The sequence below is a fragment of the Balaenoptera borealis genome (genome assembly GCF_965194805.1).
Source record: "Balaenoptera borealis genome assembly, chromosome: 3".
Classification (NCBI taxonomy): Eukaryota; Metazoa; Chordata; class Mammalia; order Artiodactyla; family Balaenopteridae; genus Balaenoptera; species Balaenoptera borealis.
The window spans coordinates 67936063-67953924 of record NC_138866.1 but is presented as its reverse complement, the minus strand read 5'-3'; the positions used below and the strand labels follow the sequence as shown (position 1 = coordinate 67953924).

Below are 17862 nucleotides of genomic sequence, written 5' to 3'. Positions count from 1 at the left end.
TATGGCAGCTATTAGCCAATGTGCCTATTAAACACTTGAAATGTAGTCATGTGACTAAGGAGTTAAATTTTAATTTTACATTAATTCTAGTTAATTGAAATTTAAATAGCCACACATAGCTAGTGGCTACCACACCGGACAGGGCACAGCCAGAGGCGTGGTTGGACTGCATAGCCCTCAACCTATTCTCACGAATACAATTTCATATTTTCACAATAGATGGACAAAATAAAACCCAAACACTTTTATTTTCTAGTTTGAGCCTAGAGCACAAGAATTTCATGTTATTTAACTCAGCAGAAAACTAACCATTTGTTCAAAGTTTCTGACTCGAAAAAAATCTGTATTACCTCTGTGTAGAATTGAGACAAGGCAATACCTATTTATAAGATACTATTATTGCTTAAAATATTTTTTATATTATGGTCAGATTCTGTAACTCATCTATTTCAGTATCTCTGATGTGTCAAAATCTTCATTTTTGAGTTGGAGTGTGATTTTTGGAAATAAGCTCCAAATAATTCTGAGTCAAATCTGGTAAATAAGATAGATTAATAAGACATTTTTTGTGTGCTTTATAAACCAATTATAAAGACAAAATTAATGTAAAAAGGCAAAAAGAACAAGAACATCTTACTATGTTTTCTAGAAGGATTCTGAATATGCAAGTCCTCTGAGCTCCTGTTGTATCATTAAGATGCTAACATCGTAAGATTTACATACATGAGACATTGAGTGTCCACCCTAAGAAGAATTATAAGGAATTTTTGGTTATACAGAGACCGGAACATACAGAGAAAAATCCCCCTCTGTGTGGTGTTCATTACCCATGTGTTCTTTTCCTGTTTATCTGGATGACTTACAGTACTGTCCTCAGTTACAGAAGTAGTAGATTAAAAGAGAAGAGAAGGAAAAAGTATGATTTCTGGCTAGATATTCACTTGCCAGATGGTTAAGAACTAGATCTTAGGCTAATTCTGAGAGAGCAGAGGGGCTTGATATGTCCCTCTCTGAAAACCACAGTACGTACACGGAGAGAGATCTCTATAGAGATTTAGACTCCAGTTTGGAGCGGGTGACGCAGCTTCTCCTATAGATCTTTTGCCAGCTGACCCTTAGGCACTGACAGCTGTTCTGCTGGACGGACAAAGCTACAGAGCTCCAATGTGAGGAGGGAAAGGAAGAGGGGGAGCGGCCGGAAAGGTCAGCCAGCATCTCAGGATATCACTCCTTACTCCTTCCAGATGCTGAAACAGATAGTTCAGAGCCCGAGGCCAGCTCCAGGGTCACCTCTCTGAGCTGTAATGCCAGGTAGGGAACCCTGAGGCTCCAGATGAAGAAATGATGGCAAGTTGATGAAGGAAAGTGAGATTACTATTGAGGGGGAGCGCATCAAAAAGAAGTGATTACTAAACATGTTTTAGAAAGAAAGCAAGGATATTTGAAAGAAAAGAACAATGGGTGGGAAAGCTAACTCAAGCAAGAATGAATGGACTTCGGTGGCAGATGAGGTCACTTGGTCACGGTGATGACCAGAATCCAGGAGTTGTAAGAATTAGATAGGAAAACAACTGGTATTTTATGAATTAGGTCTCATTGTACACGAGAAATGTTGTGAAAGACATTGCAATGTTTTGAAAGCAAACTAAATTTCTAAAAATAAATCATTTCCAAAAAATAATTAGTTTTTAAGGATATGTAGAAGATAGCAAGAAACCAGAAAAAAAAGATTAGTCAGATGATAATAATATTAATCTCACTAACAGATTAGGCCAAGGAGAGTCAACAGTAAGCACTGAAATTCAATTCCTACAGAACAACAGCAATTTTCAACATCATATACAGAGCACCTATTTAACTGTTCATTTGTTGGTTTGTTCATTTTGTTTACTTAAGTATTCATTCATTCACTGAACCAATAGATATTGATTACATGTCATATGTTAGGTCCTGAGGATTCAATATCAAAATAAACAGTTCCTGTTTCAAGTAAAGTGTAGTCCAGTGGGGTGGAGGTGGGGCATGAAAGTTGAGAACTTCACATTTGCCAGGCATCTTGTGAAGGGCTTTCTATTTATTCTCATGAAATCTATAACCCAACCCTACCTTGGAGATACTGTTATTGCTATTTGACAGGTGATAGATAAGGACTCTGGGGAATGAGGTGACTTGCCAAACACTATATAAGAAATAAATGGCAGCTCTGGGGTTTAAACTGAAGTCTTTTATTAGAAGTCCACTATTTATCAAATTGAAGTTATGAGGATATATGCCACAAAAGAAATGTGCATATTTCTGAATGAATATATGTAAAGCAGTTAGAACAGTGCCTAACACATCATAAATGCTATATGTCCTTATATCACTATCACTAATGTTATCATTTTTTTCTTAAAGAACAACATGGGAAAGAAATATTATTTATTCATAATTATGTTAATCCCGGAGTTTGGGATTAATATATACACTTTACTATATATAAAATAGATAACCAACAAGGACCTACTATATAGCACAGGGAACTATACTCAATAATTCATAATAACCTAAAAGGGAAAAGAATCTGAAAAAAGTAGATATATATGTATGTATAACTGAATCACTTTGCTGTATACCTGAAGGTAACATAACATTGAAAATCAACTGTACTTCAATAAAAAAATTAAGAGAAATACAATGTAGCAGAATGCAACATGTGCATAAAATTTTCAAATGAAATAAGATTCTTCAAAGAACTTTTTCCTTTAGGGTTTGTCTTATGCCCCATGTGACCTGGGAAGAATGTCTTCACTTTGCCTTGACACTTAAGGATAGTTAAGTTAAAAAAAAAAAAGACAGAGAAGCAATGCACTATTGTACTATATCTCCTTGGAGAATCCACTCCACAAAAGGACAAATAATCGAGAAAACTATCAAAGTAAGGAAGGAGTGCTCCAAGGCCCCTTTTCCTACTTGTGATCATGGAGGTCACAAGTAGGAAATGGGAAATCTATGGATACATTCCAACAGTCTGCTCTTTGCATCCACTTTTTAATGAAAATGGTTTAGAGCGAGCGGCACAATGAGACCAAAACCAGGTTTATCTGAAAGATAAGAATGTAGAGAGAATTAATATTACTAATAAATGGAAATGCTAAAGACACAGTTAACATAAACCATATTTAGAAGAAAAGAGTAATGACCCGTAATCTCACATTTAAGTTTTCCACTGTTAAAAAACCACCTGCACAGATAATTGCAACTAAAGTTGGATAGGAATTGGGACCACTCGGCCTGGCAGATGTAGATGTCCAAGAACAACTATAAAGAAATACAATTATCCAAGCAGTTTTAGGGCTGGGGAGGTGCTTCCCATGATTAATTCTGCCTTCTTAAAAGCAAACAAACTTATGTCTACATAACGTACTCTTGGAGAAATAATAATGCAGTGATCTAATACATCACTCTCGAGGTTTTTCCCTTCCATCCATATTTCAGAGGGGGGAAAAAACACTGCTAGGCAATGTACTGTATCTGAGAGAAATGGATATAACTGGCATAGCACCATATAAATCAATAATTTACACTTTCTATAAAATAAGGGAGGACTACCTAGAATTTCGTTACCATGTATTTTTTCTGGCTTATAGTTTAGGCAATGAATCTTACTAATAGAAAAACATGGTCATAAGAATACCTTAAATATAGTGACCCTAAGACACTATTTCAATTTTGATCAGAGCTGTGAAATTATATGATGGGATCCTATTTAAACAAGGACATGGTTACTCTATTATTTCATATTTTGTATCATAACTCTACAGAGAAGAGCCTCCAGAGTTTTCTTAACCTGATCACAATTTGTATGCTTATGAAATATTTTTTATGAGGAAGAGGGAAATAATGGCTGTGTGATAAAAATCACGTCAATGGAACTTGAAGCTAGCTCATTGCTGCGTTTTGTTGTTACAAATACCATCAATGTTTCTTTGAAATATAAACTGTCTTACTATAGTAGGAATTCTTTGAACAGGTTCTCAAGAATTCCTGTTTACCAGTACAAGTTCAAAGGGCTAACCTGAAGCGGTGTGAAGAATTCAGTCACTTAGATTCAAGCTCTGGTTAGTACTACCCCTACTCACTGTAGGATGTGGGCAAGTTAAAATTTATATTCCAGAGCTTTTAAGATACCTGATTTCACTACCTCACAGCGTCATTGCAAAGGAAACAACATTACTTATGTAATGCTTCAAAAGCCTGTGCCACTATGTAAACAAAGATTTATTGCTTCTTAACTCCTGCTTTTCCATGGTTCAAACATTGCCCTCTGTGAGAGAGAAGTGGCCTGTATAAAGAGAATGGATATATCATCTCACATCACTGGTCTATGGGCTTGACCTAGAGGAGTATTTCCAGTGTGAACTGCTGACCCAAGACTCACCAGATAGAGGGGGAAAAAAAGTATTTTGTGATACAATGAATTTGGGAAGTGATACTGGAGAATTATGTTTCCTATTAGCATGCACCAGAGTTCTGAAGAGTCCTGCAGTAAATAATTCTTTCAACATTGCTTAACACAACATTTCTCAAAGTTATCTCAAAGTTATCAAAGACCAGGATTCCCTTTTGTGGTATGTTTAACAATCATGAACATCATGGGAAAGGCCACTTAGAGTGTGAGGAGAGCAATCAAAACAGCTAACATCTATTGTGCAGCTGGCTATGCACAGAAATTCTCCGAAGTGTTTTACATGCATTAATTTATTTTAATTTTTATAATAACTATACAATGTAGGTGCTATTGTTGTCCTCATTTTATAGATGAGGAAACTGGATCGCTGAATGATTTAATGTCTTAGCAAAGATGTAAGTGGTGAAGCACAGAAAAAGGCTATGAACCCAGATGATCTGGCCCTGGAAACTATTCAATCCTTATGCATACCACTTTACTTGCAGGCTTAAGAAAACATGGAATCCATGTATTATTATCACTGTATGATACTTTCATCCAGTATAAGCTCCTTTTTAGGTTAAAAAATAAACAAAACCCATGAATCCCAGAGGTTATGCAACTTATACAAAACCACGAAGGAAATCAATGGTACTATATATATCCGTGAAATCAGTTCTTCAGCCCTTCGGGGCAGTACGCAAACCATTTGGCAAACATGTTGAAGAATGTATGAGGGCAAGACTTGGGATGAAGGAAAGGAAATGAGATCACGCTTAGGTAGCTGTAGCTCTCCTTGGAGTCGCCTTCATTTTCTCATCTCCTTCATCAACTATATACAAATGGTTATTATATGTCTTTAATTTTACCTCTAAAATATCTCTTGATCTCTGTACCTCATTTCCAGCTCTTCTGTCACTGCCTGAGAATAGGTCCATACCCTTCTGCCTGGGCTATAGTACTAGCTTTCTAAGGAGGCTCCCATCTCTAGAGAGTGGGGAACCAATAACCACATGTGGAAACAGCATTCTGCAAAAGTTATAAATAATACAGCATAATCTACTATAAAAGATAACAAAAATTTCCCAGGAAAAAATGTGGGTTTTTACTATTAATAAAAGAAGGAAAGATTTAACACTTAGCTCTAAGACTTTAAAACTGTGATTTTATTTGAGAAATTCTTGTACTCCTTGTCTATTTAATCACCTACAAGATTGATACATACACACATATAGACAATTATTAGAGCTCAAGTCCAAAGAAAACAAAGCAACAAAGGGTTGAGTCATATGAATCCAGTCCTGTTATTAATATGCTTTGCTACAGATGAATTACCATGCTTCAAATAGAGATCCATCATGCAGAAGACTTCAGATAAATTCCATGAACTTTATTTACAGTTCAGTACCATACACTTGAACTTGACATTGGCTTTAGTAAAAGAAATTTCCATTTGCAGTGTTTTCCTACTTCATAACAATAGTAACAATGCTAACCCTTTGGTCAACAGACAGAGAAAGTTTGCCAGCCATGGGAGTATATATGGTGGGAAACTTCCATGGAGTTTTGTTTTTTTTTTTTTTCCCCTCCATAACCCAACCCATCCACCCATGAGCAATCTTTTCCTGGCTTACTGGTTCTAAAAGCATTAGTTCAACCATACCATGTTTTCCAAAAAAAAAAAAAAAAAAAAAAAGCGGGGATTGGTGGGGGAAGCCAGCGAATTAGCCAGGAGCAGTCTACTTAGTACTAACAGATGATGAATGGTCTGAGCAGAAAATGACACAAGCAAGAGAAAATTCTTGATGCTGTCTGAAGAGACAAGAGTGTATAACATTCCTGAAAATTAATTTTTTCCACATTTTCTCACATTTTATTGCTATACTATGCCAGAAAATGTTCCTTTTGGTGGAATGTTGGTTAAACATGAAAAGAATCAGAATATGTTTATGTCAAACTACAGAGAAAAATTTAATTTTTTTCTTAAACAAATTTATTGGAGTATAATTGCTTTACAATGGTATGTTAGTTTCCGTTTTATAACAAAGTGAATCAGCTATATACATATACATATATCCCCATATCTCCTCCCTCTTGCGTCTCCCTCCCACCCTCCCTATCCCACCCCTCTAGGTGGGCACAAAGCACCGAGCTGATCTCCCTGGGCTGTGCGGCTGCTTCCCACTAGCTATCTCTTTTACATTTGGTAGTGTATATATGTCCATGCCACTCTCTCACTTCGACCCAGCTTACCCGTCTCCCTCCCTGTGTCCTCAAGTCCATTCTCTACATCTGTGTCTTTATTCCTGTCCTGCCCCTAGGTTCTTCATAAACATTTTTTTTTTTTAGATTCAATACATATGTGTTAGCCTACAGTATTTGTTTTTCTCTTTCTGACTTGCTTCACTCTGTATGACAGACTCTAGGTCCATCCACTTCACTACAAATGACTCAATTTCGTTTCTTTTTATGGCTGAGTAATATTCCATTGTATATGTGTGCCACATCTTCTTTATCCATTCATCTATCAGTGGACACTTAGGTTGCTGCCATATCCTGGCTATTGTAAACAGAGCTGCAATGAACATTGTGGGACATGACTCTTCCTGAATTATGGTTTTCTCAGGGTATATGCCCAGTAGTAGGATTGCTGGGTCCTATGGTAGTTCTACTTTTAGTTTTTTAAGGAACCTCCATATTGTTCTACATAGTGGCTGTATCAATTTACACTCCCACCAACAGTGCAAAAGAGTTTCCTCTTCTCCACACCCTCTCCAGCATTTGTTTGTAGATTTTTTGATGATGGCCATTTTGACTCGTGTGATGTGATACCTCATTGTAGTTTTGATTTGCATTTCTCTAATGATTAGTGATGTTGAGCATCCTTTCATGTGATTGTTGGCAATCTGTATATCTTCTTTGGAGAAATGTCTATTTAGGTCTTCTGCCCATTTTGGGATTGGGTTGTGTTTTTTTGATATTGAGCTGCATGAGCTGCTTGTAAATTTTGGAGATTAATCCTTTGTCAGATGCTTCATTTGCAAATATTTTCTCCCATTCTGAGGGTTGTCTTTTCATCTTGTTTATGGTTTCCTTTGCTGTGCAAAATCTTTTAAGTTTCATTAGGTCCCATTTGTTTATTTTTGTTTTTATTTCCCTTCCTCTAGGAGGTGGGTCAAAAAGGATCTTGCTGTGCTTTATGTCATAGAGTGTTCTGCCTATGTTTTCCTCTAAGAGCTTTATAGTGTCTGGCCTTACATTCAAGTCTTTAATCCATTTTGAGTTTCTTTTAGGTATGGTATTAGGAAGTGTTCTAATTTCATTCTTTTACATGTAGCTGTCCAGTTTTCCCAGTAGCACTTATTGAAGAGGCTGTCTTTTCTTCATTGTATATTCTTGCCTTTGTTATCAAAGATAAGGTGACCATATGTGCGTGGGTTCATCTCTGGGCTTTCTATCCTGTTCCATTGATCTATATTTCTGTTTTTGTGCCAGTACCATACTGTCTTGATTACTGTACCTTTGTAGTATAGTCTGAAGTCCGGGAGCCTGATTCCTCCAGCTCCGTTTTTCTTTCTCAAGATTGCTTTGGCTATTCAGGGTCTTTTGTGTTTTCATACAAATTGTGCAAATTTTTTTTCTAGTTCTGTGAAAAATGCCATTGGTAGTTTGATAGGGATTGCATTGAATCTGTAGATATCTTTGGGTAGAATAGTCATTTTCACAATGTTGATTCTTCCAATCCAAGAACATGGTATATCTCTCCATCTGTTGGTATCATCTTTAATTTCTTTCATTAGTGTCTTATAGTTTTTGCATACAGGTCTTTTGTCTCGGTACGTAGGTTTCTAGGTATTTTATTTCTAGGTATTTTATTCTTTTCGTTGCAATGGTAAATGAGAGTGTTTCCTTAATTTCTCTTTCAGATTCTTCATCATTAGTGTATAGGAATGCAAGAGATTTCTGTGCATTAATTTTGTATCCTGCTACTTTACCAAATTCATTGATTAGCTCTAGTAGTTTTCTGGAAGCATCTTTAGGATTCTCTGTGTATAGTATCATGTCGTCTGCAAAAAGTGACAGCTTTACTTCTTCTTTTCCGATTTCGATTCCTTTCATTTCTTTTTCTTCTCTGATTGCTGTGGCTAAAACTTCCAAAACTATGTTGAATAATGGTGGTGGAGTGGCCAACCTTGTCTTGTTCCTGATCTTAGTGGAAATTTTTTCACTTTTTCACCATTGAGAACAATGTTGGCTGTGGGTTTGTCATATATGCCCTTTATTATGTTGAGGTAAGTTCCCTTTATGCCTACTTTCTGGAGGGTTTTTATCATAAATTGGTGTTGAATTTTGTCGAAAGCTTTTTCTGCATCTATTGAGATGATCATATGGTTTTTCTCCTTCAGTTTGTTAATATGATGTATCATATTGCTTGATTTGCATATATTGAAGAATCCTTGCATTCCTGGGATAAATCCCACTTGATCAGAGTGTATGATCCTTTTAATGTGCTGTTGGATTCTGTTTGCTAGTATTTTGTTGAGGATTTTTGCATCTATGTTCATCAATGATGTTGGCCTGTAGTTTTCTTTGTTTGTGACATCTTTGCCTGGTTTTGGTATCAGGGTAATGGTGGCCTTGTAGAATGAGTTTGGGAGTGTTCCTCCCTCTGCTATATTTTGGAAGAGTTTGAGAAGGATAGGTGTTAGCTCTTCTCTAAATGTTTGATAGAATTCACCTGTGAAGCCATCTGGTCCTGGGCTTTTGTTTTTTGGAAGATTTTTAATCACAGTCTCAATTTCAGTGCTTCTGATTCGTCTGTTTGTATTTTCTATTTCTTCCTGGTTCAGTCTCGGAAGGTTGTGCTTTTCTAAGAATGTGTCCATTTCTTCCAGGTTGTCCATTTTATTGGCATACAGTTGCTTGTAGTGATCTCTCATGATCCTTTGTATTTCTGTAGTGTCAGTTGTTACTTCTCCTTTTTCATTTCTAATTCTACTGATTTCAGTCTTCTCCCTTTTTTTCTTGATGAGTCTGGCTAAGGGTTTATCAATTTTGTTTTTCTTCTCAAAGAACCAGCTTTTAGTTTTATTGATCTTTGCTATTGTTTCCTTCATTTCTTTTTCATTTATTTCTGATCTGATCTTTATGATTTCTTTCCTTCTGCTAACTTTGGGGTTTTTTTGTTCTTCCTTCTCTAATTGCTTTAGATGTAAGGTTAGGTTGTTTATTTGAGATGTTTCTTGTTTCTTGAGGTAGGATTGTATTGGTCTAAACTTCCCTCTTAGAACTGCTTTTGCTGCATCCCATAAGTTTTGGGTCATCGTGTTTTCATTGGCATTTGTTTCTAGGTGTATTTTGATTTCCTCTTTGATTTCTTCAGTGATCTCTTGGTTATTAAGTAGTGTATTGTTTAGTCTCTATGTATTTGTATCTTTTACAGAATTTTTCCTGTAGTTGATATCTAGTCTCATAGCATTGTGGTCGGAAAAGATACTTGATATGATTTCAATTTTCTTAAATTTACCAAGGCTTGATTTGTGACCCAAGATATGATCTATGCTGGAGAATGTTCCATGAGCACTTGAGAAGATAGTGTATTGTTTTGTTCGGGGATGGAATGTCCTATAAATATCAATTAAGTCCATCTTGTTTAATGTATAATTTAAAGCTTGTGTTTCCTTATTTATTTTTATTTTGGATGATGTGTCCATTGGTGAAAGTGGGCCATTAAAGTCCCATATTTACAATTGCTATATCTTCTTCTTGGATTGATCCCTTGATCATTATGTAGTGTCCTTCTTTGTCTCTTGTAATAGTCTTTATTTTAAAGTCTATTTTGTCTGATATGAGAATTGGTACTCCAGCTTTCTTTTGATTTCCATTTGCATGGAATATCTTTTTCCATCCCCTCACTTTCAGTCTGTATGTGTCCCTAGGTCTGAAGTGGGTCTCTTGTAGACAGCATATATACGGGTCGTGTTTTTGTATCCATTCAGCCAGTCTATGTCTTTGGGTTGGAGCATTTAATCCATTTACATTTAAGGTAATTATCGATATGTATGTTCCTATTACCATTTTCTTAATTGTTTTGGGTTTATTATTGTAGGTCTTTTCCTTCTCTTGTGTTTCCTGCCTAGAGAAGTTCCTTTAGCACTTGTTGTAAAGCTGCTTTGGTGGTGCTGAGCTTTTGCTTGTCTTTAAAGGTTTTAATTTCTCCATCGAATCTGAATGAGATCCTTGCTGGGTAGAGTAAGCTTGGTGGTAGGTTTTTCCCTTTCATCTCTTTAAATATGTCCTGCCAGTTCCTTCTGGCTTGCAGAGTTTCTGCTGAAAGATCAGCTGTTAACCTTATGGGGATTCCCTTGTATGTTATTTGTTGTTTTTCCCTTGCTGCTTTTAATATTTTTTCTTTGTATTTAATTTTTAATAGTTTGATTAATATGTGTCTTGGCGTGTTTCTCCTTGGATTTATCCTGTATGGGACTCTCTGCACTTCCTGGACTTGATTAACTATTTCCTTTCCCATATTAGGGAAGTTTTCAACTATAATCTCTTCAAATATTTTCTCAGTCCCTTTCTTTCTCTCTTCTTCTGGCACCCATATAATTTGAATGTTGGTGCGTTTAATATTGTCCCAGAGGTCTCTGAGACTGTCCTCAATTCTTTTCATTCTTTTCCTTTTATACTGCTCTGCAGTAGTTATTTCCACTATTTTATCTTCCAGGTCACTTATCCGTTTTTCTACCTCAGGTATTCTATTGATTCTTTCTAGAGAATTTTTAATTTCATTTATTGTGTTGTTCATCATTGTTTGCTCTTTGTTTCTTCTAGGTCCTTGTTAAACGTTTCTTGTATTTTCTCCATTCTATTTCCAAGATTTTGGATCATCTTTAGTAGCAGTACTCTGACTTGTTTTTCAGGTAAACTGCCTATTTCCTCTTCGTTTGGTCTCGTGGGTTTTTACCTTGCTCTTTCATCTGCTGTGTGTTTTTCTGTCTTCTCATTTTGCTTAACTCACTGTGTTTGGGGTCTCCTTTTCGCAGGCTTAAGGCTCATAGTTCCCATTTTTTTTGATGTCTGCTCCCAGTGGGTAAGGTTGGTTCAGTGGGTTGTGTAGGCTTCCTGGTGGAGGGGACTGGTGTCTGTGTTCTGGAGGATGAGGCTGGATCTTGTCTTTCTGGTGGGCAGGATGGCGTCTGGTGGTGTGTTTTGGGGTGTCTGTGACCTTATTATGATTTTAGGCAGCCTCTCTGCTAATGGGTGTGGTTGTGTTCCTGTCTTGCTAGTTTTTTTGCCATACAGTGTCAAGCACTGTAGCTTGCTGGTCGTTGAGTGGAGCTGGGTCTTAGCATTGAGGTGGAGATCTCTGGGAGAGATTTTGCCATTTAATATTACGTGGAGCCAGGAGGTCTCTGGTGGACCAATGTCCTGAACTCAGCTCTCCCACCTCAGAGGCACAGGTCTGACACCCGCCCAGAGCACCAAGACCCTGTCAGCCACACGGCTGTCTGGGCACCATGTGAGAATTCGGGGATCGGGACAGAGTTGCGTGGGTTGGCGTGGGGTCGCCACCTGCCCGCTCCCAGAGGAGGCTGGACCAGATGCCGCCGGCTTCTGCACAAGCGCCCCTCTCACGTGCGGCTTCCTGAGAATGTGAGCGCTCCTCCAATGAGAGCAAGAGGCACCTGCTGTGTTCCCCAAATTTAATTTTTAATGAGGAAAAACAGAAAATATGGAGAAATGAATTTTAACGGTAAAATTATAGTCTCTAGGAGGAAAATTTCCAGAGCATGTTTATGTTCTGGAACTGGTCAAAAGACCACAGAGAAGATGTTCCATGTTTTGCTCCTCTACACCGCTTACCCGCATTTTGAATGAAGCTGATCCTTAACCACACCTCCAGGAAATGGCACATTTCTCTGGCCAATCATAGCATCCATTCTCTTCAGGGACTGGTTCAGGAATGAGTATGTTTATGAGCTCCTTTGCACAATGGCCTGAAGTGTCTTAGTAGCTATCATTTGTCTTGCCTCACATTATAATACGATACAATCCTGCCCATATCACAGGCACTAATTTCTTGTCAGGGCTGGGTAAACACACACCAAGGAGACTTGAATTTCTGTTTAGTTTTGAGTATATATCTAAAACCAATAGTTTTACAACAAATCCGTATTTTTACAAAATTTTGTATACATGATAACTTCTAATGTGATAGCCAATAGTCACTCAGGCAACCCACATATGTTTACTGAGAACCTCATGTCTATGGTAACAAAAGGATGGGGGGAGAAGAAGATTGAGAAACAACAGTAAAGCCAGGTGAAAGACAGATCTGCCTTGAGCCATGTCGGCAAGGGACCGTGTGTCTAGCAGTCATGTGTGGCTCAGGAACAGGAATGGCAAAAATGGATGTTAAAGTAGTTCAGATTACAGAAAGGTATAGCAGGGCCTGCTAAGGTATAAGACAATAACCAAGTAGTCGAGAGTGCATCAAAGTGATGTAAGACATGAATATAGTGGGCCATGTGCTGTGGGCAAAGAAGAAAGGGAAAAATATAGTCCAAAAATGGTAGGGAGTTAATGATTGAAAACTAAAGTGAAAAAGACAGGGAATGGGTGTGTGCATTTGGTGGTGATTGACAAGATGGAGGAGGGGTGCCGCTCAAGTGGAGATCTCAGAGCGGGGGCCACACCTTATTGGTGAGGTCAGGTCTGTGGTTACACTGCAGGTGACTGACAACATCCAGCAAAGGTAAGAGCTGTGAGGGGGAAACAGGGCTGTAATATGCAGGACTAGGAGGTTTTAAGGAAAAACATTTTTAACATGTTTTGAGAAAATCACAATGCTGAGTGTTAGAGTGGTAGGAGAATACCAAAGAAGTTACAGGTAAATGCTGGAGATCTAAACATAATTGAATGTGTGTGTGTGTGTGTGTACATATATATATATATATATATATATATATATATATATATATATATATATGTGTATGTATATATAGATGAATAATTTAAGGTGAAGCGGAACTACGTGGAGTGTGAAAAGGGTTCAAAGGTTCAAGGTTCAAAATTGGAATCAGGCTGTTATAAAATGGTTCCTTTTAATTACCAACCAGATAGCTACTGACAGAGTAGGAGAGGTTTTCCTGAGCCAGGTGCTGCGACAGCAGGTGAGGAAAAGGGTTGCCTTTAAATGCCCCCTCAGCACTGTGGCCAGGGACACAGGAGAGGCAGGACACAGAACATAAAGGGTGGATGGCAAAAGGAGTGTAGGTACAATGAGGTTCTGGGCTTGCAAAGATGGAGAGGAAAAGCAGAATGCTGATCCTTGTGCCCAGGGGCCCTCCAGAGGGCTGCATCGCGTCAACGTGGGGCAGAGCAGGTCTGGCTCACGGAGGGCGCGGGAATAACATGCAAACGGGCAGCACCTCTTCCCCCGCTCAAGAACACTCACACACAGCTTGCATTCAATCTGTCTGGTACTACTCTGAAGGGCTTGATCACAAAAGTAAAATGTAAAGAAAAATAAGTAATTTAGAAATGCAATCTTGAAAATCTTCATATATTTCTGGACATGGCCACAGGGAAAAGACTCATAAAGTACATTCTTTGCGAAGCCGCCTTGCTATGAGTCTAATATGAATTATGGTGAGAATAGATCCGGTGTATGATGTCCTTGAATAATGTATTTCAGGCAGCCCCTAGTGTTCAGAAACAGGAAACTTAAAGAACAACATGTCTAGGCACTAGTTTTGTGAGGCCAGGCTCGGTGAGCCAATGTCAAAGGAGCCTAAGAAAGGTAAAAAGGATAACTCAAAGCAAGTGATTTCTACCCCTGCCCCCCAAATTTAAAAAATGAAAACTTTTCCTTTTTTGGTTTGTTTAGCAACTGGCAAACTTATAAACAACAGGAAAATTATTACTTTTATCTAGCTAAACCAAGTTGTTTTATAGGATCTACCTACCCAGTGAAAATGTGGCAATCCCAGGACCTGTCACAATGATAGATCAATACAGACAACACGAATTGGACTGAATCAAAACAAAGACCAAGTGAATTATAATCAGTGCATCCAAGTACTGGGCTCTGGAACTTGAGGAAATGAAGCCTAGAATCATTTTTAATGTGAATGAATTTCCTTTAGTCAAAGAGATAGCAAGCAAAGAAGGGAGAAAGAGCAATGTAATCTGTGTTTCTCAATAATGACTCAATTTTAACAAAAGTAAACAATAGAAATCTGTACCTCTTCAGAATAGTGCACTGATCATTGCTGTTAGGGTCCCTGCTACAGGTGCTCTCTGGCATTTTTTTAAAAAGTTAAATTTTTTTCTGTATTGACAGGCACAGTCCAATTACTAACTTCTAAATCCTAAACAAGAAATATAAATCTGGGCTTCCCTGGTGGCGCAGTGGTTGAGAATCTGCCTGCCAATGCAGGGGACACGGGTTCGAGCCCTGGTCTGAGAAGATCCCACATGCCGCGGAGCAACTGGGCCCGTGAGCCACAATTGCTGAGCCTGCGCGTCTGGAGCCTGTGCTCCGCAACAAGAGAGGCCGCGATAATGAGAGGCCCGTGCACCGCGATGAAGAGTGGTCCCCACTTGCCGCAACTAGAGGAAGCCCTCGCACAGAAACGAAGACCCAACACAGCCAAAATAAATAAATAAATAAATAATAATTAAAGGTGCTTTTAAAAAAAAAAAAGAAATATAAATCTGGAGAGAGGGAAACGCAGCCATTTCTCAGGGAGTGAGTTAGCTAAAGTCGCACAGCATAGCCTGACCTGCTGTAACGCCTGAGCTCTGGTTTCCAACTTGGTCTTGGCTAGTAGTTACTGGATTTCTGATTCGACTAAAGCAATCGTTCCCTAGCCCTTGGCTTCCAGACACTCAGTACATTTGGGGCCCTGACATCTGTCTTAGCTTCACTATTGGTGAGTTTGTTTTTGTTGGCTTTTACTGCTCTTCCAAATGATCTAAGGTAACGAATGAAGGTATTCATGTGTGTTGTTGGAAGCCTGGGGAGAGCGTGAAGTTGGGAGAAGTGACTGGGACAGGACTGGCTAGGGAAAGAGCCAATTCGAGGGAAACCTTTTGCTTTTTTCAAAATAATTTTGAAAGTTCATATAGACAGAGCCCTAAAATTTCCTCATGGGGCCGGGTTTGATGTTTGTTTTCTATGCTGCCTTAAAAACATATGGCCAAGAATTCTCCAGATACAAATTATTTACCTATGGAGAGAGGGAAAAAGTATCCTACCTGACAAGACAACTTCAATAAGATCGCCTTCCTGGATATCGCTAGCCGTTTTCACCAGCTGAAGGATGTTTTCAGAGGTAGGGTCGTGGCGAAAAAGCAGGATCTTATCGTACATTCCATAGAAACCACATTCAGGGAACTGTAAATACAAATACCACAAGAGGTTAAATGTCAAAATCTTCCTAAATTTAATCAAAACCAAATAAACAAATGTCAGGGCACCAACACAAGCTAATTAGAAAAGTTCAAAATATCTAGAACATCAAAAAATAAAAATGAATGGCCAAATTGATATTGACATGACTCCAAAGCAGGAGGAAAGAAATCACATATCATAAGGGCAATAATGACAAAATGATCTTCTAATTAGAGAGCAAGAAAACAAGAGAATCTGAGATAAGATTCAAAGAAAGTCCTGGCAGTAAGGCAGTTAAGAAATACAATAGGTGGTAAGAACTGTGCATTTTCACATGATTTATAGCAATTCAATTACATTAAAATGGGAGTTAGTTTGTTACAATTCCATTACAAATATTGTTGCAATTTATTTGCAAAAAAAAAAAAAAAAAAAAAAGGTCAGTCCATTTTGGCATATTCAAAAATAAGAGATGACTCAATAAATCTAAACATGTTCTGTGTGTGGGCAGAGGTGTTATCTAGATTCTTTGATTCAGGAAAGCACCAGAGGAGACAACCCAACTCTCCCTTTTGTTGCTGCCCATACATTTCATTTAGTTTTCATGCAATCTAGGTTAAATAGACAAGTACAATAGCTAGAAGTCAATTCGTTTTAAGTATACATAGTTTATATTCTCCTCACAGGGATAAATCCAAGAGTTTATTACTCAAGACTATCTCCCAATAGCAGGCATATAATGAAAGCTAAATGAATGATATTTTCTAATGGGAAACCTAAAAAATTCTGATATTAACAATAACTATTAGAATATTAACAATTAATATTATTCCTTTCATTTCCTCTCTTCCTTCTAACGCAAGAAAGAACTCTAAATTCAAACCATAGTCCTGGTTGTTGAATTCCGTCTTAAAAGTAGAATTATTTGATCAAAGGGTAGGAACATCCTTAAGAATCTTAAAGCCAACTTCAAACTTATTACAAACCACAATCTCATGAACAGTGTAAGCAAAGATCCGTCTGTATTAGCATTGAATATTTTTATTAAAACAAACAACCTAGGCTAATAGGTATGTGAAAAGGGCTCTTTTCTTGTATATGATATTTTCACATAATTAGCAATTGTTATTTCTTTTCTAAATTGATATTTGTCATGTGTGGAAAAAGGTCATAAGTCAAGGAGAGAAAATTGTCTTGTTCCTGAAACGTGATATTTCTGACACATATGTCAATAAAGGTTGACTTTAAGGAGCTACTGTCATGAAGAAATGTCCAGAATATGAGATCTTCTGAAGATAAATACAATATATTATGCATTCTTCCTTATTTTTCTTATTAATAAAACTAGGGGCTACAATCATGTAAGACATTTTGTGTGAATTAAAAATAAGTATAGGGCTTCCCTGGTGGCGCAGTGGTTGAGAATCTGCCTGCCAATGCAGGGGGCACGGGTTCGCGCCCTGGTCTGGGAAGATCCCACATGCCGCGGAGCAACTAGGCCCGTGAGCCACAACTACTGAGCCTGCGCGTCTGGAGCCTGTGCTCCGCAACAAGAGAGGCCGCTATAGTGAGAGGCCGGCGCACCGCAATGAAGAGTGGCCCCCGCTTGCCACAACCAGAGAAAGCCCTCGCACTGAAACGAAGACCCAACACAGCCAAAAATAAATAAATTAATTAAAAAATAAATAAATAAGTATATGCAGAACATCCTCTTGCTCTTAAGAGTCTGTTGACAACCAGGCTTAAAACTACTTCTGCATATCACTTAGTAAAGCTGGCTTCTGTAAAATAAAATGCAACAGCTGAAATGATGTCAATGTTTCCACTGCGCTAATTAAAACAAAAATAATAGTTCCTTTTTTTTTGGTAATTTCTCCAATAATATTATTAGAGTGCAGGGAAAGGAAAAAACTAAAATACCATTTTCTAAACTAAAGCAACAAATAGTTCATGTACTATTTTAAAAATCAACCTCATTTGATGTGTAATTTACAATAAATAAAATGGATATAAGTCTATGAGTTTTGACTCT

At 37.8% G+C, this 17862-nt stretch overlaps 1 protein-coding gene across 4 annotated transcripts in view; it reads right to left on the bottom strand.

The window, feature by feature from the left end:
* The window catches only part of PRKD1 (protein kinase D1), a 457302-nt gene that overhangs the window by 143375 nt on the left and 296065 nt on the right, over positions 1 to 17862 (bottom strand). For all 4 annotated transcript variants that reach the window (XM_082384103.1, XM_082384102.1, XM_082384100.1 and 1 more), the window contains one exon: positions 15695 to 15833. In XM_082384103.1, the coding sequence (XP_082240229.1) occupies positions 15695 to 15833 (139 nt within the window). The remainder of the gene's footprint in view (positions 1 to 15694; positions 15834 to 17862) is intronic.